This window comes from Chrysochloris asiatica, unplaced genomic scaffold (genome assembly GCF_000296735.1).
Source record: "Chrysochloris asiatica unplaced genomic scaffold, ChrAsi1.0 scaffold00170, whole genome shotgun sequence".
NCBI lineage: Eukaryota > Metazoa > Chordata > Mammalia > Afrosoricida > Chrysochloridae > Chrysochloris > Chrysochloris asiatica.
In genome coordinates, this window is record NW_006408688.1 from 1,357,720 (window position 1) to 1,384,999 (window position 27,280).

The 27,280-nt window shown below is 34.7% G+C and overlaps 1 protein-coding gene across 1 annotated transcript in view; it reads left to right on the forward strand.

Annotated features, from left to right (window-relative positions):
- Positions 1 to 27,280, forward strand: part of TRHDE (thyrotropin-releasing hormone degrading enzyme) — a 798,400-nt gene that overhangs the window by 618,405 nt on the left and 152,715 nt on the right. The window contains exons 8-10 of the mRNA XM_006871614.1: positions 4,709 to 4,774; positions 5,477 to 5,664; positions 11,415 to 11,503. Of these exons, the coding sequence (XP_006871676.1) occupies positions 4,709 to 4,774; positions 5,477 to 5,664; positions 11,415 to 11,503 (343 nt within the window). The remainder of the gene's footprint in view (positions 1 to 4,708; positions 4,775 to 5,476; positions 5,665 to 11,414; positions 11,504 to 27,280) is intronic.

Below are 27,280 nucleotides of genomic sequence, written 5' to 3' on the forward strand. Positions count from 1 at the left end.
CTCCTTGGAAATGCTATACAGGGTCGCTATGTGTTGGAACCTACTCGACAGCACTTAACAACAACAACGTTCTGATTGCATAGTTGATTTTATGGAATCCTGGTGGCATAAAGAATGGGTTAAAATTTGGGCTGCAAGATTGGTGGTTCAAACCTATCAGAAAGTCCCCAGGAGAATGAGGTTGTCTGTCCTGTACAAATTTACAGCCTTGGAAATGCTGGGAATAGTGCTCTGCCCTGCTGAGGATCTAGAGTTAGAATCAATTCAATGGTGATGAGGATGGTAGATTTGAATGGGACAGAGCAGAACAGTGGCAGCTGTAGTGCTTAGGTAAGATGTGGTAAGGTGTAGAGAGACATCCTAGAGGAATAGGGTGGTGGTGGTTATGTGCTGTGGAGTCGGTTCCAACTCATAGCTATCCTGCATAGGGTTCGCGAGGCTGTAAATCTTTACGGGAGCAGAAAGCCTCATCTTTCTCCCGTGGAACAGCTGGTAGTTTCTAACTGCTGACGAGATTAGCAACCCGACTTGTAACCACAACGCTACCAGGGCATCTTAGAGGAATATGTTGTTGTTGCTGTTGTTATGTGCCATGGAGTTGATTCCAACTCATAGCGACCCTGTACAGGGTTTCCGATGCTGTAAATCTTTACGGGAGCAGAAAGCCTCATCTTTCTTCCGCGAAACAGCTGGTAATATCGAACTGCTGACCTTGCGGCTCACAGCCCAATTCGTAATCACTACGATACCAGAGCTCCTTTAGAGGAATATATAGAATGCTAAATAAATAGTAGAATTATTACTTGAATGTGATGGGAAGAGAGTTGTTTTTTGTGCTATCTAGTCCATTCTGTCTCATAGCGAACCTGTATAGAGTTTCCAAAGAGCGGCTGGTGGGTTTGAACCACCAACCTTGTGGTTAGGTGTCCATCATAAATACAGCACCCGAGGGTGATTTCTTGGTTCAGATTCATCACTAGGGTAAAGATCCTAAGAATAGTCATTCTGGGGTGGATAATTAACTCAGTTTTGAACATGACTCTTAGTTATCTATGGGAATCTAGTGATATTGGACAGGAGCTGTGGACACATGTATGGGGTTTAAATATGGACTTCTGTCTCTGAGTTACAGTTTTCTGATATATTAAATTTGGATATAATCTAAATTATAATAGCTATATGGATTGAGTATGGAAAAAACTGTAAAGCAATTCAGAGTGCTAAAAGAGGCGAATATTATTATTCATATTATTCAATTGTATGCTGTGTTTCTTAATTATTATTGTTAGTGATGCTTTTCCATCTGTTACTCAGTTTTCTAATCAATAGTCTGAGGTGATTAAAAAGATTATTATAGCTAAGATCTACACAATACTTAACTGCATACTAGACCCTATGCATTATTCTAAACACTGTACGTATATGTTTGTTGTTGTTGCCAATTGCTGTTGAATCAATTCCAACTCAGAGCAAACTTGGGAAGGGTTTCCAAGGAGTGGTTTGTGGGTTTGAATGGCTAACCTTGTATTTACCAATCCTGTGCTTATCCCACTGTGCAACACATATATGAGAGGGCTTCAATAGTTTTGTGGAAAAATGGAATTATAAAATATTTTTCCACGGACTTTTGGAGACCCCCTCATAGAAAGTCACTTAATATTCAACAAGTAGTTTTATGATTACCATTTTATAAAGGAGAAGGCAGGCACAGAGAGATTAACTTGCCCCAAGAGCAAATAGCTAGTGAGTACAGAGCTTGGATTTGAACCAAGGCACTCAGAGCACAGTTCTTGCACTACTGTGTGTGCTACCTTTCTTCATGGGTAGATATTTCAGAATAACTTCTGTTTAATATCCTTTACATTTTTAATCAGTTTCTACTGCTAGATATATCCATTAATAATACTCAAGTGGCCATTTTCTTTTAGTCTTTTCATAAGTCTTATTTCTGAAATATCTAATATAGATATCTCATAATTCTTAAAGCAGATATTAAAACATTATGTTTTATGTACTATACTACTTTATTTCATAATGTCATATCAACTACTGATTTGTTTCCTTACATTATAAATGTAAACATATATTTCCATTTCAGATTCATATCTAGTCATTTTCATGTTCACTGATAAGTAGGTTTGGAAAGAACTTAAAGTTTTATTATTCAATCACATACCAAATGTTTGAATTTAGTTTGCCATGTGGTTTGGGGACCAAGATTTTTACAGCTTCAGTCACAGGGACCTTGTCAAATTACATGTCATTATTTGGTGTTATCCTCAGTTCTCTTTTTTCCACCACTGTACCGCCGTTACTAAGATAGGTGCAGGGCACATACTAAGTGCTTGCATTTTGTGGAAATGAAAGAACAAATGGATGATATGTTTCTTAATAGGCATGTCCACTACACTTTAAGTTTCTTTGGAATTCTACAAAATGTATTCGTTCCAGTATATGCATTTCATTGTATAAGAGAAAGGCTGGAAGAGCTAAGGAAAATTATTTTTGGAAAAAGGGTTGACATAAAGAATTCAAATAACATATGAACATTGAGGCTGCTGAGATTCCCAAAAACATGCCGATTTTGCCCTGAATCCCAAGCCTACATTAGGAGCTGCTTTGTAAGCCTGGGTAATCGCCATTCCGCCTGATTGAAACAAGTTTGAGCCTTATTCTGAATTGGGGAGGCAACAAAGAAGTCAAGCTAATGATCAAAAGCAAGCCAAGAGTCAACTCACATCAGATTGGAGAGTCTATAACTTTTGTGATCTGCCTCTGATGAGAGACCTGTTTTTATGTATTGGCCGTTTCATGGTCTGTCACTGCTCCTTAGTTGTTCCTTTTGTATTATCCTAGCAGCACTCGCCATTAATAGAACTCAATAAAAGTTACTTCTCATTCAGATCATTTTTATTGTAGCATCACTTACATAAAACTTCAAATTGATGTTTCATGACTTCCCTTGTTTTAAAATTTATTCAAGTTCCCAAAAAAGCAAAAACAAACAAACACATAGAGAATGCTTTGATGGTATTGACAGCTAACTCTGAAATAATTTATTTAAATCCTGATCCTAGGATTATAATGGGAAAAAACCTCATCTGCACTGCCCAAAGCTGAAATTTGGATTCAAATAGGTTATTGAGGGATATATTTTTAAAATAAAGTTATTCATAACACCTTTGGATGACTATGAATTTGTTGTTGCTCAGTCAGTGTTGGACATTGCTTCACTAGGTGTCTGATTAAGTGGGAGTTGTCATTTGCTTTGCTGTGAGTTGCCAACAAAAGCTGAACCTGTCACAGGTGATACAATTTGTATTTCAGAAAATTTGCTTCTACAATCTTAATTATCCCCAAAGTATCCCACTTTACATAAAGTATTGAATGGAGTCAGCAATTTTTTTTTTTTTTTTTTTCTGTTTCTGTGGTGGTGGTGGTGGTGTGCCCTGGAGTCACTTCTGACTCATGTACTGTGATGTAAATTAAGATTTTGTCAATTACTTACATGTTGTAGAGATGAAGGAATTTCAATGGAAAAAGGAGACTTTGTTTAACTGTGGATCATAGTTCCCTCTCCTTTCCCCACTTTTGAAATCAGTAAAACTTAATGCCCACTAGTCCTTATTAAGAAGCTGTGGTAGCATAGTGATTATAAGTCAGGCTGCTAACCTACAGGTCAGCAGTTTGAAACTACCAGCTATTCTGCAGGAGAAAGATGAGACTTTCTGCTCCTATACAGATTCACAGACTCAGAAATCCTACACAGGGTCACTATGAGTCAGAACCAACTCCACAGCACTTAACCACCATCACCACCTGTCATTATTAATGATACAATTACCTGACATAAATCATGTCCCTTAGCAAGAAGCAAGGCCTGAAATCAATAGAAATGTATGGAAATTTGATTAGGAAGTCCTAAACCCCAAAATATTATAACTTTAGAAATGTATTTTAAACTGAGTAATAATGTCTGCTTCAACTTAATAAAAAGCAGATTTCATCATTTTTGTAATAAGCATCCCCTCCTTTTCAGAGATATTAGAAAGGGTTGTGGAGACAATCCTCACTCTTTTGTCAAAGCAATTCCTCTTACTTGTTTGGCTTGTCTGTCTTCAAATAGAAGGCATGGGGAAAAAACATGTACTCTGAGTAAACAAAACCCACCAGATTTCAGCCTAACCAATGCTGTTAGCTAGGCATTCTGATAAAATTCACACAGGAGCACACTTTTTCATTGTTTAATCATTCTTGGGATGTAAATTTTGAATACAGGCAACAAAGTAAAGATTTTTAGCATATACTAAGATCTTTTTTTAATTCTATAAAATAATTTCTTTTCTAAAAATGCTGCAATATGAAAGCCTGATGGGAAGTTTTCCCTAAATATTTCCATGGAGAGTAGTTTCTTCTGAGGTTGAATTTATAAATTAGATGAAGATTTTGACCCCAGAATTCCATAAGTGATTATGACTCTAAAAATAATTTTTGAAGATTAGTACCTTTGATGACTTAATTAGAAAACATGCTATTCTTAAATCTGTTTGAAATATTTTTAAATTAAGTTCTTAATCTTTTAGATTATTCCTTTTTGTATTAATTCAATTGCGACAAATAGAATTGGTTAATTGAATTGATAAATGAGTGTGTTTACTGGTAATTGCATAGCTTTTGAATTGTAATTATAACTTTATATTCTTTGCAGGATTATTTAACCATTCATAAGTATGGCAATGCAGCTAGAAATGATCTGTGGAATACACTATCAGAGGTAAAGTATAGGATGTTCGGACACCAAATCTGCTACTTAAATATTCAAATTAAATTTATAAAATATTTGTAATTTTATTGGCACTTACAGTTCCTTTGTGCTTCACACATGCACACACACACATATATTTGTGCAATGAATATATATGTATCTATATGTGCAATGAATATATATGTGTATATATATACATATATATATATACATATATGTGCAATGAAATTGAACTATGTTTAAGTTATGAATGGTATTAAAGATACCTTGCCTACTTTCAAAGAATTATAACACCTTTAAAATAGAATTTAATTCATTCAGCCAGATATTCATGCTAAACTGAGAGATATTGAAAGTTTTAAAGAAGTATTTTTCTTTGAATGACAAATACTTAAATGTGCCTACTAGACACACTTGAGACACTTAATGATGCTACAAGTACTTACTTTACCAATAAAATGTATTTTATTCTCCAGTATGTAAAAAATTTAAAGCTAGTAAAACATATATATATACACACACACACGCACACACACATTAAGTTTAACTTAAGGTGAGAAGATTAATTTTACTAGTGCATTATATCAGCTTCACTGATTTTAAACATTTTATATTTAAGAAAATTTTAAAGATAAAAATGAAAATGGTTTAATGTAAATTATGTTTACAATTCATGCTTATAAAACTAATTTATACAATTTTGGTTATCAGGCTTTAAAAAGGAATGGAAAATATGTAAATATACAAGAAGTAATGGATCAGTGGACACTCCAGATGGGTTATCCTGTCATCACAATCTTGGGAAATACAACAGCAGAAAATAGGATAATAATTACCCAGCAACATTTTATTTATGATATTGGTGCTAAAACCAAAGCACTTGAACTTCGAAATCATAGGTACAAATAACTCTCTTTTTTATATGAAAATATTTACATTTATTCTTACTTTTCAGTTTGAATTTTTTGTATTTTTAAACATATTAATCACATAATTATGGAATGTTTTCAGGGGAGGATATTTTTCATTTCCTTTTATCTATGTGTTACTTTCATTTAGAGTTCTGGTATTTCACTATAGGATAAGGACTGGACCACGAGGTGAGTTTGAAACACAAGGTCACCAGTTTAAACCCACCAGCTGTTTCTTGGAAACCCTCTACAGGGTTGCTGAGTTGGAACTGACTCAATGGTAACCAAGAAAAGCAACATTTTCATTCTGATTCCTCTTATTGCTACCACTTCCATTATGTTTTAATCTTCAGACTGATAGTGCACTAAAATTATGTTTTGTTTTTGTTTTTAGGAAATCAAGAATTTTAAATTATCATGGTACATTTAAAATATGAGTTATGATATATATAGTTTTTACTTTTCCTTGTAATATTTGTTGAATTAAATGCAAGAATGTTAAGGTGTGCTAAAGTGAATTTAATAAAATTGAGCACACTGATATTTATAAAACAGAAAATAATAGGAAAAATTATATAGAAAAATAAATTAAAAGGTAAAAAATGAAGTATACAGTGTCTGCATCAAAAATCCCTCGAAACTAAATACCTTAATATGATCTAAGAGTATCAGTGACGAATACATTCTCTTTACTTCAATCTTGATGTTTTAAGCTACTAAACAGACAATATACATGAATTTTGAATTGCTGTTAATTTAACATTTTTTGAAACTTTTCTTTAATTACTGATACTTTAACATGTAGCAGTTTTTGTCTAATTTTTCTACTTCATGTTCTCCAACTATTTTGTGTTTCAGTAAAGACTGGGACAAAGGAAAAGAGTACAACTTAAATCAGTCAGTTTCATTTTTTGTAGGCTATCCTGGTAAGAGGTTGGTAGAGGTGAAGGGAAAGCAAGTATAAAGATTAAATTGAGGTACTTGCATTAACTTACTTATGCTATCTCCTATTACCTGGGAAAATTAGGTGTTGGACTTTAGCATCCATCAATATATAGGAGATCTGGGGTACATATTAAATTTACTCTGTTGTCTCTTAGATGAATGAATATCATTCCCACCTAAGCTATATGTAAATAGAAATGGTTGATATATTCATGAATATTTTCTGGTGGCTAAACTTGGAATCCAGTTTAAGAAAACATAAAATCTTTAATCTTCTTGAGATAGATTTAGGTGTAGGTGTGGTGATAGTGATGTGCCATCAGGTCTGTTCTGACTCATATTAACCCCGTAAATCTCTATGGGAGAAGAAATCCTCATCTTTCTCCCACCTAGCCATTGGTAGACTTGAACTTCTGAACTTGTGGTTAGCAGGCCAGTACATAAGCCACTACGCTGCCAGGATTCCATAGGTATAGGTATAAATACATTTATAGGTATTAGGTATATGTATAAGCATAGGCATAATCTAGGTATAAGCAAAGCTACAGATAGACCTTCAACAAGTTGCCTTTTGCAATTAAACTGCTTGACCATGTGGAATACTGACTACATTTCTTTTCTATACTGTCAGAACCTGACTCTGTCATTACTTCTTCACCCAGCTTGGATTGCCCACAGCTGTTGAATGCTGCTTCTGATCTTCCACCGTCTGGCCCCAGGCTAAACATGCTTAGGCATCATCCCTGGCTTTGCCAGGAAGTACATGAAACTCTTGACTGTGGCAACGTTAGATTCAGGCCATGCCTTTGAGAATGATCAGTCTGACACAAACCTCACTGATGCATAAAAAACATAAAGGACACACAGATGACAGAAAAGATATTGAACAAAAATATTCTGTCAAACTATAACTTGCATCACATCTATCAGTTAGGAGTCTGACTCTCTAAGGGAGAAGTTTTCTCAGACTGTATAAGCTTATGTATCATGTAGAGCTTTGCTATTATTGCTGGAGCTATAAAATCATGGAGTCTTGAACCACAGAAACTGGCACAAAAACTATTAAGTAAGATAAAAATGAGCCCTGGTGGTGCAGCGGTTAAGTGCATGGCTGCTAGCTGAAAGGTTGAGACCTTAGAAATCCACCAATTACATTTGGAAGAAATATGTGGTAATCTGCATCCAAAAAGATGATCCCCTTGGGAGCACTATAAAGGTATTTCTACTGGTGTGGCACTGTAGGATCAGCAGTGGACTGCGAACCACAGGTCAGCAGTCCAAACCCACCAGCTGCTTCTCAGAAACCCTATAAAGGGTCCCTATGAGTTGGAACCAACTTGATAGCACTTAACAATAACAACTCTGCCCTACATGAGTTGGATCCCATTCCACAGCACAAAATAAGACACAGCATTCTATTAGTCTTAAATATATATATTTCTATTTTGAAAGTAATATGTCTCTTGTTAATAATGTAATATTTTATGTTTAGATATAACAATCATTTAGTTCACATTAACATTAAGATTGTATTCCAGGCTTAAAAATGAATTCTGTCTGCTCTTTGTATAGCCTTCTTATATTTTTACAGTGAGAACAATCGATGTGTTAAAATTACTATTCATATATGCCAGAATTCCTAGGAAGTGAGGATAATTTCTGAAATGCCAATAAATTCTTTGTCTTGATTTTTCTATGGGACAATCATCATTGCCACATGCCTACATTTTTAATGCACATAGTAATTTTGTCTTCCATATATAATATATATAGTGAGAGCTGTAACAGCATAAAGAAAAGATCTTTTACATTGCTAATAATTTCATAAAGTTAGTTAATATGCATAAATGTATAAAATACTTGTTAGAGTTTTGGTACTCAGGAAGCTGTGAATTTCTTTTTTTTTTTTTTCTTTATAAAGTTAATGAATCACAATGTTAAGTAATAGCTCCTCATATGCTGTAGAACTCCTCAGAGTATATGTTACAGGGAATTTTGTACATTTCAAGTTAACCAGTTTACATTAGTGTTTTATTAAATTTTGTAGCATTTTTTGGTAATTAGTTTTCATTTTTCTCATCAAAATTGCACTGAATATTTTCTATCTTGGCATAATCATTAAAATAAATATTATTTCATTGTAAAAACGTGTAGAGAGGTAGTGCTAGGAACTATTAAAGAAAAATATACTAGGTCGTCTTAGAAATGTAGTTTTGTTTTGTTTTTGGAATTTTGTTTGTTTGAAGCTTAAAATGGAATATCTAAATTTCAAGTTAAGCATAGGCAGCCCACATACAATCTAATTTCACATTTTCATTTTTGTAATCTCTTTTAAGATATACTGCAGTCTTAGATTTATTTAAAAAATCATTAATTTTCCTTAATTTTATATATTGCTTGCTCTTTTAATAATACTTATTTGGCTTCACCATTTGTTGTTATTATTGTTAGGTGCCATCGAGTTGGTACCAACGACTCATAGCGACCCTATGTACAACAGAACGAAACACTGCCCGGTCCTGGGCCAACCTCACAATTGTTGCCATGCTTGAGCCCATTGATGCTGAAGCTTTGCCAATCCATTTCACTGGGAGCCTTCCTCTTTTTCTCTGATCCGCCACCTTACCAAACACGATATTCTTCTCCAGCGACTGGTCCCTCCTGAGCCACTTTCAAGAAAGTGAGGTGGCACTGGAGACACTTGTGCAGCACATTAGGTTGAGCCAATTTACTGTGGAAGATATGAAGTTAAAACGTCTAGTTCATAATGTTAATCTGCGTCTTACGGATAGACTAATTTGGTCTTTTATTTTACTTATATTCTGTCCAATTCCATTCACTCTAATTTGAAAGAAATTAATTGAATGCCTCCTATTTCTAGGTTCTTTCAAGTACACAAAAATGAACTTGTGCTTTAACTTGAGAATTAGATCCAGAGTTAGGCACTGTTGCCTCTTAACTTGTTTTTCCAATTAACTTTCCTTTTCCAAAGGAGATTCATTATCTTCCAAGGAGAACAGCTGTTAGAGAAGTAAAATAATTCACTGTGCCTTGCTCACAGTAAATCTATCATCAAATATTTATGGCATATTTTTGGTTGTATGTTAGGGGCTTGGAGGTATTTGTTAAGGAGCTTAAATTGTTCTTGTTCACTAACTTCTATCTGAAAAATCAATACAGCGTTGGCTTCTATAAATTGTTTCTTTCATGACCAATTATGTGAAGTCAATTATAGTATGACATAGTGTCTCCACATTGTTGGCGCTCAAAAATGTTTGCCTGATTAAGCACATCATATTATTTTAAAGGACTCCTGGTGTGGCGCTATGGGATCAGCACTAAACAGTGAACCACAAAGTGAGTGGTTCAAACCCACCAGGTGTTCCTTAGAAACCCTATACAGGGTCACTGTGAGTTGAAATGACTCAATGGCACTTAACAGTACAGCATTATTTTAAAATTCAGAATCCTAAAGATATTATCTTTTGACTTTTCCTATTGCAGATGGCAGTTGTTATGAAATAATGAATTTCTTCCTCTCCTATTTGGGCATTTTACTTTTACTGAATTTCTGTGTATTAATTGTGAATGGGAGAAATGAAATGATGAAACAACCGTGTTCCATAGGACAAATTCAGAGGGCATGATCCTCCCTCCACCTCAATTACTATTAATGACTCCAGGCATGTTTTACAGATAGTCCGTTCACCAGTCACTCTTCCAGTTATTGGGTTGACACAGTATCTTTCCTTACATTACAAATAAAAAAAAAAAAAAAATCATACTAGGTGTTTTTACTTACTGTACACTGCTAATGGTACATTGATAGTTTGAAATACATTGTCTGTATTTCAAGAAAACAAAGTCTAGTCTTTAGACTTATTGTAAAGCCATTTAGCATTTGTTTGGCTAGGCATTTGAGACTAAATAGGTAGTATTTCGTGTTCAAGTGTAGACATCAATTTTTAAACTATAAAGAGGCAAATATTAGAAAAGATTTGTCTTTAATAACTAAGACCAATAATTTAACATTAAATATTAGTAAATGCTTTGTCACTGCATTTAAAAATTACATTTAAGAAAACTGAATATTGTGTCATTACTGTTCTTGTATTTGCATGAATTTTAGAGGAGTATGATTCGTTTTATTGATTTTTTTCTGCTTAGCAGAGTAAACCTTGTTGTAGTAGCTTAACCTTTATGTAAAAAATAATAATAGTATCTCGCCGAATAGCTATGAAATAAGTAAGAATGTTGAAATGTAAACCCACAAAATCATTAAATGTTTATTAATCTAATATAGAAACAAGTAGAAATGAGTTCTTTTTAGATTTTAACCACTTTATGTTGTAGAGCACTTAAATTCGATTCCAACCCATAATGACCCTGTATAGGGTTTCCAAGGATCAGCTGGTGAGCTTGAGCCACTGACCTTGCAGTTCAAACAACTTTACAGTCTGACGCATTAGCCCACAGAACCACACCAGGGCTCCTGTATAAAATGCAGCCACTTTTAATTCCTAATGAAAAATGTGATTATATTTTTTTGGTAAAATAGATATAAATTCTTTATTAGCAGGTCCCTTCTGTATTGAAATTAAAACTCTTAGAGGACAAGTCTTAGTGGTGTTGAAAGAGTTAATTTATATCCTTGGTTTAGTATGACTGAACTGTTTTTTTTTGTTTTGTTTTAGTTCCATTAAAAAAGTGATAAAAATCACACAGAGATGCATGGGAATTATTTTTAAATATGTAATCCTTCTTATTTTTAAAGTTTTTATTTTATTTTACAGTTACCTGTGGCAAATCCCATTAACCATTGTGGTGGGAAATAGAAGCCATGTATCTTCAGAAGCAATTATTTGGGTGTCTAACAAATCAGGTAAAATATATATTCTCCCCTGAGAAACAATTTGGTTTGAGATAATTGTTTAGCAACTTAACCTCTGATTTCAGGTGTTATAAAAAATGTGAATAAAGAGAAATTAAAAAGAGAAGATGGAAGAATGATAATCACCTCTACAAAATTAGAAAGAATAACAGGATCCCTTTAGTACAATTTCTCACTCATCTAATTTCACTCTGCCTATATAATTCTTTCTTGTTCATTTATTTATCTGATGGTGAAGAACATTTTTTTTTTTTTATTTTGTAGTACTAATATTAGCTGCTTTAAGCTGCATAATTTTGTAATCACAAATTTAATTAATATGAAAGCAGAAATCACAATAGAACAATTTACCAAATACTGAAATACAGGTTACATTTTTAAATCCCATTCCCCTATTTTATCATTAACAGACTGCCTCTTTAGGGGTTGAGATATGATCATTATTGGGCTAGAATAGAGGTACTTTAATGTTTTCTCAAATCTTACACCATGTAGAGTCAAACCTCAAAGAGCAGAGAAATATGAAATTCGATTTTATTTTTACCTATCAGCCCATTGTCGTCGAGTCAATATTAACCAAAGCAGACCTATAAAGACAGAGTAGAAGTTTCCCATTGAGTTTCCCAGGCTGTAAATACTTACAGAAACAAAGTGCCACATCTTTCTCCCACTGAGTACCTGGTAGGTTTGAACCAATGACTTTTCAGTTGACATCAGAGCACTTTCACCACTGTACCAGTAGGGCTCATTTTCTTTTAAGATAGCATTGTGGTGTTAAGTGACCTTGAGTCAGTTCCGATACATAGTGACACTGTATAAGGTCTCCAAGGAGCAGCTGGTGGGTTTGAACTACTAACTATGCAGTTCACAGCCCAGTGCTTATCCAACAGTACCATACTGCTGATGGAAAATTATTCTTGAATCCAGGCTATATCCTTCATGCTAGAATGTGAACCTTTATTTATTATTTCCACTGATTAGGAAAAAAGTCAATTATCATCTGCATGAAATGCTTCATTAATATTAAGATGGTCAGGTGTTTCTATGAGGGTCAGTAAAAAAAAAAAAAAAACAATTTTGGCTATAGAATTTAGTTTAAACAGCTTTGAGAAAAAACAAATACATTTTTTTTTTTTAACATAATCTCTTTGCTTTTCAATTCGCTTTCTCCATCTCTCAACAAGTTTTCATAGTCCTTATTAAAAAATGTTTTAGGCTCAGCTATGAGCCACAATTACACTACTGCCTTCAATAGTCAACGTCAACTTCAACAGAGGTGATTCTTTGTCCTTGAAGGGCTGCTTTCAGAGGACCAAAAAGGTGAAAGTCCAGTGGAGCAAGATCAATCTATAGGGAGGATGCTTTAACATCTCAAAATATAGATTTTACTGCATTTCAACAGTGTGAGCAGAGGTGTTGCATGCAAGATCACAATGCCCTTAGATAATCCAAAATATAGGCTTCAGCTCTTCAGTTTGCATCTCACTGAAATGAGCACTGTTTTTTGTTGAATCTTTTTCCTGGTAGTGTTCTAATACTGGCCATAGAGAATCACAGAAAACTGTAAGCATCAATTTTCCAGCTTGAGGGTTGACTTTTGAACTTTTTCTTGGTTGACGTTTGAGGATATTTCCATTCCATACTCTGCCATTTACTCTCAGGCTCATAATGATGAATCCATGTCTCATCACTAGTAACAATTTTTTAAAAGAAACTTTTACCTTCCTTCATGTATCAATCAGTCCAAATTTTGTTTGCAGATGTTCAAACGGTTCTGTTTATGGTGTTCTTGAGTTGTTTCAGTAACCATCTCACACAAACTTTTTAAACCCAAGTCTGCAGTGGATTATTTCATAGGCAGAGCCATGTCAATTTGCAAATTATTTGCCACATAATCCACTGTCATTCATCTATTTGACAGAATCATTTTACATGCACATTCAATGTTGTCATCAGCCATAGATGTGGAGGTGTGTTTTTACATAACTGGAGTGTGGATAATTTTTGACTCACCTGGTACATTTTGTTTTTCTTGCTGATTTTTCATGTGCTTCTAATTTTTGTTACCTTACTATATTATAAGCATGCTTTTAAACATCTACAGATTTTTTTTTTTTTTAATAAGGTGAGGCATAGATAAATAAACAAATATTTGTTTCTTCTTCTCAGTCTTGTATACAGGGGAGATTTAAACACTCAAAAAATACATGCCAGGAAAAGTAATTAAAGCACAATTGTGTCTGGCTACAAAAAGAATAAATACTTATAGTTACAAGGGAATTTTTGTTCAGATTTCCATGTATTTTGTTTTTACTAGGAAATCACATATTATAAAAATGTGTAATTTCACTTAAGTATGTTGTCTATAAAGCATTCATATGTAATATGGTAATGCATTGAAAGCTTATTTAAAAATTTATTGGTGTCTCTCCTTTTAAATAATTCATTATAATATATTCTTTTGATTTGTTTGAGTATTTATATTGTAATTCTGAATTCTCACTTAGTGTATTATTTTCCTTTAATTTTTCTTTAACCTTCTTGTAGCAGTTTTAGTTCCCTCCATATAATTAGTTGTGACATGGTGAGTGAATTCAGGGAGTTGTTATTGAAATTATCCAGCTATTTGAATGATGTCATCTCTCCATAGGACTATTAGAAACATGAAATAGAACCATCATCACAAATAAAGTAAAACATTTTCCTTTAGAAGATATGGTAGAGGAGAAAAAATTAGAGGAATGTAAAGATACTAATCTAACAGCTGGATCAGCTCCAAATTTCACTATTAGGGAATTCAAGATAAGTTTGTTCTTTTGGATATCTTCTTTAGATTCATTTCCTCTTATTCCAGTCATACTATTTGAAAATAGGGAAAACTTTTCTTTACAAACAAATGCATGATATTGTGTTTTAGAGGTTATTTCTCTTTGTAATTTTCCATTATTAGTCAGGAATTATAATAACATATTTTTTCACAATATGTTTGCCTAAAATATCAACAATATAAACAGGAATGGTTGCTATAAAGAACTGCATAGTTTGTACAGTTCATAACTCAAGGAATGCTATTTATGTAGGTGATACTATGAATGGTGTATCCCTACCCTGAAGTTGTGCAATGTGCAAACTTCACAGTGTAATTTGTCATTGTGCTTTAAATCCTAGCAGTATCTTCTGTTCAATGCTAGTATTACCACATTTGAAATTTTGAGGCATTTTTGGAATACTAATATCCTGTGACGTTGTTGGATAAGCACTGTATTGGTAACCAAAAGTTGACAGTTCAAATTTACCAGCCAATCTCAGAAGCCCTATATAGCGTCTCTATGAATTGGAACCAATTTGTTGGCATACAACAGGAACAAAAACAATACCAAATAAGAATACTAGTGTGGTGTTGTAGGATAAGTTCTGGGCTGCTAATCACAAGGTCAGCAGTTCAAACCAACCAGCTGCTCATCAGAAACTCTATATAGGGTTGCTGTGAGTCAGAACTGACTCAACAACACTTAAAAACAACAATAAAACCAAACTAATTCTTCTTCACTTATAAATTGATAACTTTATAAATACATAAATCTAGAAAACAAGTTCTAAAAGAAAAGTTGCTTTTATATTTTGCTTTTTCAGTGTCCTTCTGCCTATACAATTTTATCTTAAAGTCCTTCATTATAATTTTGTGTTGCTAGTAAAATCTAGTGACACCATACAAAAATTAAATAAAGAAAATATTGGTTACTCTTGACTTTTATATATTGTCTCTTCTTTTATTCAAAATAAACCAACTAATATATGACGCTGTGTACTAATGTGCTGGATTGCAAAGTTATTTGAACCATAAGGTCAGCGATTCAGGCTCACCAGTTGCTCCTTGGAAACCCTATACAGGGTCACTATGGGTCAGAATCCACTTGATGGCAATATCAATGAAAATTGTTTTCCCATAAAAGCATGAATTAAGAATATTAAAAATATTATGATGGATTATTATAAACATGTAAAAATGTGTTGTGATTATTACAAAACTAATGATAGTGAAAGATTTGATCTCACCAGTTGTGAAGACAAAGGCTTTGGTGAATTACATAGTAAAAATTTTATTTTCATCATTACATATTCTTGATATTCAATTTTTTGAAAACTTTTGGGTGAATTAACTATTTCTGAAAGGGGGTATAAATCATCTTAGTCTAAAATACTTTTAGCCAATTTTTAAGTTATTAAATAGGTTAAAGTATTTTATCTCTTTCAATAGTATTATGAAAATACTGAGAATATAGCCTTTTATAAATGTACTGTAGTAGCTTTCATATTGACTGGCTATTCAATTAATGGGGGAATGGAAGGAAATAAATTTAATGTAAAATTTTAAGAAAGAAGAGATTCTGAAGGACAGAGGAAGTGATCCTGAAAATTAAAAATAAAACATTGTAAGTAGCACAGAGCTGTAGTCCATTGGATGATTTGGGATGTACTCATCTGTAAAACATTATTTTATCCTCATTTTACAAATGAAGAAATTAAGACTTGAGTTGTAACTTGGCCAAAGTAAATTGGTGAGTTATGTAAAGAGCTGGGTCCAGGAGCTTGCTTTTCTTCTGTTAATCTATTCCTAACCCTCTAATCATTACCAATACATCCCTTACCAATACAGGTAAGATTGTAATATTTTATTAGGATTCTTTGCAAATCTGCCAGTTATTGAACACACTGTCACTGGGTACATGTACATACTTCATTACAAGTCTGTAGATTGTTATCTCATTTAATTCTCAAAGGAAACCAGTATGTGTTATTACTGAGTTTGTCTTACACGGATATGTTTGTTATCATGACTGACATTTTTTTTCCCCACTTTTTTCTCATTTCTTTTTCATTCTGATACTTCTGCAACCAGCCAGATTTAGATAGAGATGCCTAATCTTCTTTTCACTTTTATTTATTTATTTATTTTATGGTAAAGGTGCTGAAATATATAAAATACCAACTACTCTGTGTCTTGATATAACTTAAGTCTTGTGCCATTAGGGGACATTCTAAATAGAAATTTTAATTATCATTTCCAATCCTCAAAATAGAGCTTCCATTCTTTTTATTGTGGTACTCAGCATATACTCTATCTCATTAGGCCATTGGAAAAGATCTCTTTAAAATTCATTGCTTGCCATTACTTAATTTGAAGAATAGTTTAGGGATATAATTAACTAGACCTGAAAAGGTATTTAAGAATCTATTACAATATCTTGCAAGGGATTATTTCTCTAAAGATCTCATTTATATCACAGATGTAAAAATATTCATGAACAGTAATAACCTTCAGGTTTTAGTTATCAATTTAATAATGGAATACTTAAAAGCAATAGATGCCTGCCTTTTTAAAACATTCTAATCAGAATACATCAAAAGGGATAGGAATTGTTTATATATATATATATAGTCATTTTAATTTGACTCTATAGCTACAAATTGTTGAACTGAATAAGTTTAAAAACTAGGCTCAAATATATAACATGAGGTTTATATAAAATGTGAACAGAAAATACTTTAAAAATAGATTTTATAATTTGAGGTCATAATTATTTCAATCTTGTAAAAACCTAAATTATTTGTTCATCTATTAAACTTGATATTTTAATATTGCAACTTAAAAATGATTTCTTAGAAATAAAAATCAAGCTTGCTTTATTGTGAGTGAATTTAACTGTAGTTTTAATGTATTTTATAAGAAAAAAAAATCATAGTAAACTTACAGATACATGAATACAAAATAAGGATTATTCAAGAGAAACATATCGCCAATAATTCAATCCTAATTTTTTTCCAATGTGATTATTAGACACGTTTAAGTAAAATCTCTCTTCGTGAGGTTGTTTTCACATTTATATGTCATATTTCCTTATAATTTCTTTTTCTTGTCATTTTTACATCCAAAAAATCATAGTGATATTTTAAACTTCTTTATAGCAATTGTGTGGATGGACAGTACAATTTTGGAAAGTATGTAATTATAAAGTTTTCTAAATATAAGAAGTAATTTATGTTTTAGATAAATATCTGATAGATGTTTTTTCTCTTACATACTGTGATTAAGCGGGGTAAAATCTTAAGAGAAATATTATCTCTTTTCCTTTGAATCAGAGACTTGAAAGAAACCTTTGGTTGTTGTTAAATGTCATCATATTTGTTCCCTGTTAGGATTTCCAAGGAGCGGTCACCCACCCTTTTGGTTAGGAGTCCAGTGAAGACCACTGTTTAGCCCTTAGGTTATAGATAAGGAAATTGAGAAGTGAAGGAAATCAATGACTTAAGTTAAAATATTTGTGGATAGGCAAACCCAATTTTCTTGCTTTTAAACTATTTCTCATTACAATGAATTTTTTTTGCTGTTTCAAATAAGTATGTGAAAAATGTGTATCATGTTATAGTAAGATTGTTATACTACTTTGAATCAATGGAGTATAACACAATAGAGAAGACACTGAAGACAGGAGACCTGAGATAGACCATATTTTGTTTTCTTGTACAATTCAATTAAACTCATTTCTCTATCTGTTCTAGGATGCTTAGAATAAAGGTGACAAAAGTTGAAGTGCTACTTGAAACATTAAAGATTAGATTTTAATGTTCAGCATATTTTTGCATTAAAGTTTTATTTGTTGTTTTTTTTAAATTTTGTTTTGTACTGTAATTTTGACACTTGATCATCAGTAACATGCATACTTTGAACTAAGTAGCCCATCCTACAAAATAATTTTTTGTGATAAAACCTCTTCCTGTGGGACCTCTCTTTACAGAAGAGTACTCTATGTAAATATAGTCCTAAGGGTGTTAAAGTCAAAACCTACCTTGGAGTCTGATGTTCAAAATCTTTGATAATGAAATGTGAGCTAGAGATTGTGTCACTGACTCAGATGTGATATATGTGATTTATGTGATGCGTTTTCTAGTTTGAGTCATTCTGAAAATTGTTTTTTTCTCCCCTTTCAAATGTAGACTCTGATGCTGAGTTCTTTATAGCCCTGTAAATATATAAGCACATAATGTAAGATACGATGTTGCAGTAACTGCAAGGTCAGTGCTTCAAACCTACCAGTCACTCCATGGTAGAAAGGTGAGGTTGTATGTTCCCATAAAGATTTACAGTGCTAGAAACCCTCAGGAAGAGTTCTACTCTGTCCTTTTAGTGTTCCTGTGAGTTGGAATTGACTTGATGGCAGCAGGGTTATACATTATAGTTCTTAGATGCCATCCATTTGGGTTTGATTCATGGCGACCCTTTGCATAACAGAACAAAGCACTACTCAGTCCAACACCATCCTCATAATTGTTGCTTTGTTTGAGCCCAATGTTGCTGCCATTGTGTCAGTTCATTTACTTGGTGGTCCACCTCTTTTTTTGGTGACCCTCTACCTTACCAAGCATGGTATCCTATTCTAGGAACTGATCCCACCTAATAATATATCCAAAGAGCAAGAGACAAAGTCTCACCATCCTCAATTTTTAGGAGAATTCTTGTTGAACATATGGTAAAACAGATTTGTTTATTCTTCTGGCAGTCCATGGTACATTCAATATCCTTTTCCAACACCTTAATTCAAATACATCAGTACTTCTATGGTCCTCCTTATTAATTGTCCAACTTTCACATGGATATGAGTGATTGAAAAGATCATGGCTTGAGTCAGATGTACCTTAGTCCTCAAACTGTCATCTTTGCTCTTGAACACTTCAAAGAGGTCTTGTGCAGCTGATTTGCCTAAAATAATACATTAATTTTGTGACTGCTGCTTTCATCTACATTTGTTGTAGATTCAAGCAAGTTGAGCTCTTTGAAAACATCATTATTTTCTCCATTCATAATAATGTTACTTATTGGTCCAGTTGTGAAGATTTTTGTTTTATTTACATAGAGAAGCTATCGATATTGAAGGCTGTAGTCTTTGATCTTCATGAGTAAGTATTTCAAATCCTCTTAGATTTCAGTAAGCAAGATTATGCCATCTGCATATCTCAGATGATATTCTTAATGTCATTTTATAGAAGTTCTTCTGGTCTTCAGTCATAGTGTTTAATGCATCAAATCTATTTTATGACTTCCTCCGATCCTGATGTCATATTCTTATTAATGTAAGTTAGCTTCTTGGGTTATTTCCTTAGCATACATATTGAATAAGTATAGTAAAAGATGTAATCCCGGCACATACTTTTCATGGTTTTAAACCACTCGGTATCCCCTTGTTATGTTTGAAGACTGCCTCTTGGTCTATGTAGTTTCCTCAAGAAAATAATTAACGGTTCAGGATTACCAATTCTTCTCAATGTTATCCATAGTTTGTTACAATCCACACAGTTTAATGCCTTTGCATCATCAATAAAGCACAAGTTAACATCGTTCTGATATTCTCTGCTTTCAGCTAAAATCCATCTGACATCAGCAGTGATATCGCTCATTTCGTGTCCTCTTCTGAATCTGGCTAAAATTTCTACCAATGTACTGTTGCAATCATTTTAGAATTATCTTCAGAAAAATTTTACTTATATGTGATATTAGTGATATTTTTAGGACATTGTCACATTCTGTTGTGTCACCTTTCTTTGGAATGGGTACACAAAAATATGGATCTCTCCCAATTCGTTGACCAATTCTTTTTGATACAGTGACTATGTATTCCTTCCATCTTCTTTTGATGTTTCCAGTGTCATTCAGTATTTTACCCAAAGAATACTTCAGTGTTGCTTGTATTTTTTCTTCAGTTCTTTCAGGTTGAAAATTACTGAGCATGTTTTTTCCTGTTAGTTTTCTAACTCCAGGTCTGTACACATTTCATTATAATTGATTTTGTCTTTTCAAACTGTCCTTTGAAATTCTCTTCAGCTCCTTTACGTCCTCATTTTTTCTAGCTGTTTTGGCTTCTTTGCACTCAAGAGCAAGCTTCAGATTCTCTTCTGAAATCCATTTTGGTCTTTTCTTTTCCCACCCTTTTTTTATAATGGTCTTTTGCTCTCTTCGTGCATGATATTCTTAATGTCATTTTACAGAAGTTCTTCTGGTCTTCAGTCATAGTGTTTAATGCATCAAATCTATTCTACAGATGGTCACTAAATTCAGGTGGGGTAAACTCAAGGTCACATTTTGGTTCTCGTAGATTTGTTTTAATTTTATTCAACTTCAGTCTGAATTTGCATATGAACAGTTAATATCTGTTCTCGTCTGCCCCTGGCATTGTTATGGCCGATGCTATTGTGCTTCTCCATCTTCTCTTCCCACTGATGTTTTCAATTTGATTCATGTATATAACATCTTGTGAGATCCAGGTTTATGGTTGCCTTGTATGTTGTTGAAAAAAGGTATTTGCAATAAATAAGTCATTGGTCTTGCAAAATTTGATCATAAGATTTCAAACATCATTTCTATTTCCAAGGCCATGTTTTCCAACTATGGATTCTTCTGCTTCCAACGTTCACATTCCAAACACCAATAATTATCATTGCAGCTTCATTGAATGTTTTATAAATTTTAGTTGGAAGAAGTTGGCAGAATTCTTCAATTTCATCATCACTAGCTATAGCAGTTGGTGCACAAATATGAATTTTGTTGTTGCTGTTGTTAGGTGCCATCAAGTCGGCACCAAGTTATAGCGACCCTATGCACAGCAGAACAAAACAATGTCCAATGTTGGGCCAACCTCACTACTGTTGCCACACTTGAGTCCATCGATGCTGCCACCTGGCCAATCCATCTCGTTGGGGGTCTTCCTCTTTTTCTCTGACCCTCTATCTTACCAAATATGATATCCTTCTCCAGCAACTGTTCCCTCCTGACAAAATGTCCAAAGTATGAGAGACGAAGCTTAGTCATCTTGGCCTCTAATGAGCACTCTGGCAGCACTTCTTCCAAAACAGATCTATTGGTTCTTTTGGCAGCCCATGGCACCTTTAGTATTCTCTTCCTACACCATAACTCAAAGGCATTAATTCTTCTATGGTCTTCCTTATTCACTGTCCAGCTTTATAGTGGTATTATCTGGTCTTCCTTGTAGGCTTATGGATGTTATCCTATCCTAGATAGCATTGTACTTCAAGATATATTTAGAAATGTTCTTTTTGATGATGAATGAAACAACATTCCTCTTCAATGATCCATTTATGGTATAAGTAAACCATATGATTATTACATTCAAAATTCCCAGTATCAGCCCATTTAAGCTCACTGTTGACTAGGACATCAATCTGTATGCATTCCATTTCATTTTTGGAAAATTCAGGTTTTTCTAGATTATTACTTTGTACATCTCACATATCATTTATGAATGAATGTTTGCACCTGTTTCTTCTCATTTTGAGTTGTGCCACATCAGTAAATCAAGGTTCTGAAAGCTTAAGTCCATCCATGTCATTAAGGTCAACTTGACTTTAAGAAGATTGTTGTTGTTAAGTCGGTTCCGACCCATAGTGACCCTGTACAGGGTTTCCAAGGGTGTAAATCTTTACAGGAGTAGAAAGCCTCATCTTTCTCCCGCAAAGCGGCTGGTAGTTTCGAACTGCTGACCTTAAGGTTCGCAGCCCGATTCATAACCACTACGCTACCAGAGCTCCTTTTAAGAATGTTAGTCTTCCCTATTTTTATTTTGATTGCCTTCCAACCTGAAGGACTCCTCTGTCAATGTTTTGCTGCTATTTGTACTGGACCATAAGGCAGGTTTGAATTGCAAGGTTGGTGGTTCAAATCCACCAGCCACTCCTCAGAAACCCTAGACAGGGTTCTATGAGTTGGCACCAACTCAAGGGCACTTGACAACAACAACGGTATAAAAGTGGTCCACCTATCCTTCCTAGTCTGACTTAGTCCTGAAATTCTACTGAAACCTGTCTACCATGGGTGCCCCTATTGGCATTGAAGTACCGGTGCCATAACCGTCAGCTTCACAGAAGCACACAAGTCCCCCAAATATGATGAAGTATGACAAATGAGTGGTTAAACATACAAACACTTATTTAGTTGTTAGTGCCATCAAGTCGGTTTTGACCCCTAGCAACCCTGTGTAGGTTTTGTGTGGAGCAGAAAACTCCACAGACTTTGCAGTTATCAATTTAGTGAATATCCTACAGTACCACATACATACATGTAGTGGTGGTGATATGATGTGGAGTTGCTTCCTACTCAATCTAACCCTGCATATGATTTCCGAGGCTGTAAATCTTTGCGGGAGCAGAAAGCCTCATTTTTCTCCTGGAGAACAGCTGTTAATTTCAAACTGCTGACTTTGAGGTTAGTAGCCTGACTTTTAACTACTATGCTACCAGAGCTCCTTACATAAATACATACACACATACTATGTGCAAACAAACAAAGGTAGAGTCAACTTAAATAGAATGCAACTTTAGGAAACATGAGTTATGAAAACATCAAAAATAAATTCAAAATAATTATATTTATGACCTATGATTTGTAAAATCAATGAAGTCAATTTTTTTTTAGGTTTTTATTGTGGATTAAGTGAACGTTTACAGGGCAGATCATCAGTTTTACATTCAACAAATCATACACCTTGTTTCATTGCAATGATTATAATCCCCTCCATGTATCATCAGTTAACAATATTTCTCTCTATTCACTTTAGCTCTTTTTTATTTTTAAACACTCAAGCATATGTAATAATTTACACCACCAAAGGGTACATTCTGCAAGTCTGCCTCCTGGCTACAATCTCTTAGTTGCTCTCTTCCCATGAATCTAGAATCCTCAGCTGCTCCCTCTCTCCATGTCCGCATTTCTGCCTCCATCTCTGGTATGTCTGCTTTTCTGGATCAGGTCTCGCATTCCGTTTGTGTTCTTCTCCCTTGATGGTCCTAGGGTCCTTTGTTCTGTACTGTAAGAGTAACTACTCCCCTCATTTTTTATTGCAAAACTTCTACCTTTACAACTGTGACAGTCACAACTAGTCATGATAACAATTATTCACTATTGAATCATACGAATCTTATCCCCAGCTCTTTTCACCAGACCCATCTAGACAGATGAAAACTATTCAGTGGGGACTCTTTCTTCCCCTTCTATACTCTTAAACTAAACTCCCCTTGAAACCTTGTAAGTTAGTCACTTCATGCCTTTATCACTCCCTCATTTTAGGTAGCCAATGTCTGAGCTGCACATCCCTATCTACCCTGTATAAGAGGGGATGGCAAGGATACTTAGTGTGAAGACACCTACCCTCTCTGCTTGTATTTAGAGCTACTACCTCCATGAGTATAGGGCAAGTTCATCAAATTGTATTAAATTACCCTCATTTCCTTTATCAATTATTATTATTTTTTAAATCTTCCTCTCGTGAGTTCTGATCATCAAGCCATTGAGACTAGGTCAAATGGGTACTATTTGCAACTTAGGGTGTTGTGGGCCTCCTCTCATATCATATCAGCTGGATGCTTCACTCTTAGCTCTAGCCCTCTGTAGCTATATCCTTGTCCATAGGCTGAGGGGTCCCCTGGTCGCACCACACTTTGAACCAACCAGCCCTTCCTCTTCCTTCTCTCATCTCCAGGTCAATGGGAGTCTGTGGAATGTGGTTGAACTCAGCCCATTTCTTCATTGCTGCCTTTCCCTCTCTTCCACTCACCAGTAGACCAATGTGGTCATCAGTAAGCTTACATGCCTGCCCATGTGTTCCCTTTGAGTTTCAGTCTTAGAGGGGATTTGTCCTGAGGGAACTTGATAGCTTGCCTTGATGGGTTCCTGGCGAATAACTTGCTTATTCTTGTAGTAGCCAGTAATACTGCCATTTTTGTTTTGGGTTTTTCCTGATCATCTTTCTTTAACGATATATCACCTATCACTCTAGCTGTTCCAGGTTGGTCTGCTTGTCCTTTCTAGTGGGAATGTCCCACCGCAGAAGTTTCTGGATGGAGCTCAGGATTCCACTTAAGGTCCTATACAAATAGGAGGCCTATTTCACTGGGCAAGTTCTAGAACTCCTTTTAGGTATTGCAATCAGTTATAGGCTGAAGACATGTTTATAGACTTTCTGTAATCATGTTTCCCGACATTCCTTTCTACCCAAATCAAGTGTCCATTTTACAATAGTAGCCAAGGCAAACCAATATACATAAGACAATCAAGCATCTTAGTATTATTTCCCCTCTTCAAATATGCCTTGATCCCTGTATCACAGAGCCCTGTTGTTCTGTTGTTAAGCATGCATCACTGTTTACCTCTGTCCCATTTAGCCCATGCAAACCTGTCTCAGTGTTCCCCTATCTACCTTGTTCTTCCACACTCTCCCCCTTCTTGTGTACTGCTCTCCCAACACCTGAACTATGATGTGTCTGCTCCCTACCATGTGCTCTCTCATCACCTCCTGCTACCACCACCCTTACCCCAACCCCACCAGTAACCAACAAAGATTTTTTTTTTTTCTTTCTTCTTAGTATGGGTACCTTTTCTTAAGCTTTTACAATAATGGTCTTGTGCAATATTTGACTTTTTGTGACTGATTAATTTCACTCACCATAATGTCCTCAATCAATTCTTCGTAGAAGAATTGATGCCTTTGAGTTGTGGTATTGGAGGAGAATACTGAAAGTGCCATGGACTGTCAAAAGAACCAATAGATCTGTTTTGGACGAAGTGCAGCCAGAGTGCTCCTTGGAGGCCAAGATGGCTAAGCTTTGTCTCTCATACTTTGGACATATTGTCCTGAGGAAACAATCGTTGGAGAAGGATGTCATGCTGGGTAAGGTGGAGGGTCAGAGAAAAAGAGGAAGACCCCCAACGAGATGGATTAGCCAGGTGGCTTCATTGATGGACTCAAGTGTGGCAGCGGTAGTGAGGTTGGCCCAGGATCGGACATTGTTTCGTTCTGCTGTGCATGGGGTCGCTATGAGTCGGTTCCGACTCGATGGCACCTGACAACAACTGACTGACAATGTCCTCAAGGTTCATCCATGTTATATGGTGGCTTGTAACTTCCTTGTTATTCTTCAGGGTAGCATAATAGTCCATTGTGTATATGCACCAAAGATTGTTTATCCATTTTGCCATTGATGGGCACTTAGGCTGTCTCCATCTTTTTGCTATTGTGGATAGTGCTGCTATGAACATTGGTGTGCATATATCTACTCATGTTATGGCTTGGATTTCTTGTGGATATATACCAAGTAGAGGAATTCCTGGATAGTATGGTATTTCTATTTCCAACTATCTAAGGAAGAGCCATACTGTTTTCCAGAGTGGGAATTTTGCATTCCCACCAGCAATATAAGAGTATTCCAGTCTCTCTGCATCCTTGCCAGTGTTTATTATCCTCTGAATTTTTGATCGTCGCTGTTATTGCTGGTGTGAGATGATGTCTCATTGTTGTTTGGATTTGCATCTCTCTAATGGCTAGTAATCGTGAACATTTATTCATAGGTTTATTGGCTCCCTGAATGTCTTATTTGGTGAAGTGTCTGTTCATATCCTATGCCCATTTTTAATTGGTTTACTTGTCTCTTTCTTGCAGAGGTGTTGCAGTTTCCTATACATTTTAGAAATTAGTACCTTGTCTGATATGTCATTTCAAATGATTTTTCCCATTCTGTGGTTGCCCTTTGAACTCTTTTGGTGAAATCCTTTAATGTACATAAGTTTCTAATTTTTAGAACATCCCAATCATCTATTTTGTCTTCTTTTGTTTGTGAAATTTTTTGCAACGCTTTGTAGTCTGTGTGTGCCTGGGAATAGAGCCCTTATACTTGTCCCTATTTTTTCATTGATGATCTTAATAAATCTGGTATTCACATTTAACTCTTTAATCCATGTTGAGTTGGTCTTTGTATATGGTGGGAGGTAAAGGTCTTATTTCAATCTTTTGCATATCAATTTCCAGTTCTGTCAGCACCATCTGTTGAAGAGACTGTCTTCCCCACTCAATGTACTTTGGCCCTTTGTCAAAGATCAGTTGGGGGTATGTGGATGGGTTAATTTCTGGATTCTCAATTCTGTTACATTGATCTATGTATCTTTCATTGTACTAGTACCAGGATGTTTTGACCACTGTAGCCATGTAGTAATTTTGAAAGAAGAACTTTGTTCTTCTTCTTAAGCAGTGCTTTACTTATCCTAGGTCTCTTTCCTTTCCATATAAAGCTTGTAATTGTTTTTTCCATCTCTCTAAAGAATGTCATTAATGCGCCAAACTGCAAACTTATTTGAACTGCAAGGTCAGCGGTTCAAGCTCACCAGTCACTCGTCGGAAGCCCTATATAGGGTTGCTATGGGTCAGAACTGACTCGGTGGCACTTTACAACAACAACAAAGAATGTCATTAGAATCTGGATTGGGATTGCATTATATGTGTAGATTGCTTTGGGTAGCATTGACATTTCCAGAATGTTAAGTGTTCCTATCTAGGAGCATGTATAGTCTTCCATTTTTGTAAGTCTCTTTCGGTTTCTTGTAGTAGTGTTTTGTAGATTTCTTTGTATAGGTCCTTTGTTTCTCTGGTTACATTTATTCCTAAATATTTCAGTCTTTTGGTGGCTATTATAAATGGTATTGCTTTCCTAATTTACTTTTCAGTGTTGTCATTATTAGTATAGAGGAATCCACCTGATTTTTGTATATTAATCTTTTACCCTGCCACTTTACTGAATCTTCCAGTGAAATCCAGTAGTTTTTTTGCTGAATCTTTGGGGTTTTCTATGTATAGGCAACAATTGTTGTTGTTGTTGTTGTTGTTAAGTGCCATCAAGTCGGTTCCGACCCATAGCGACCCTGTGCAGGGTTTC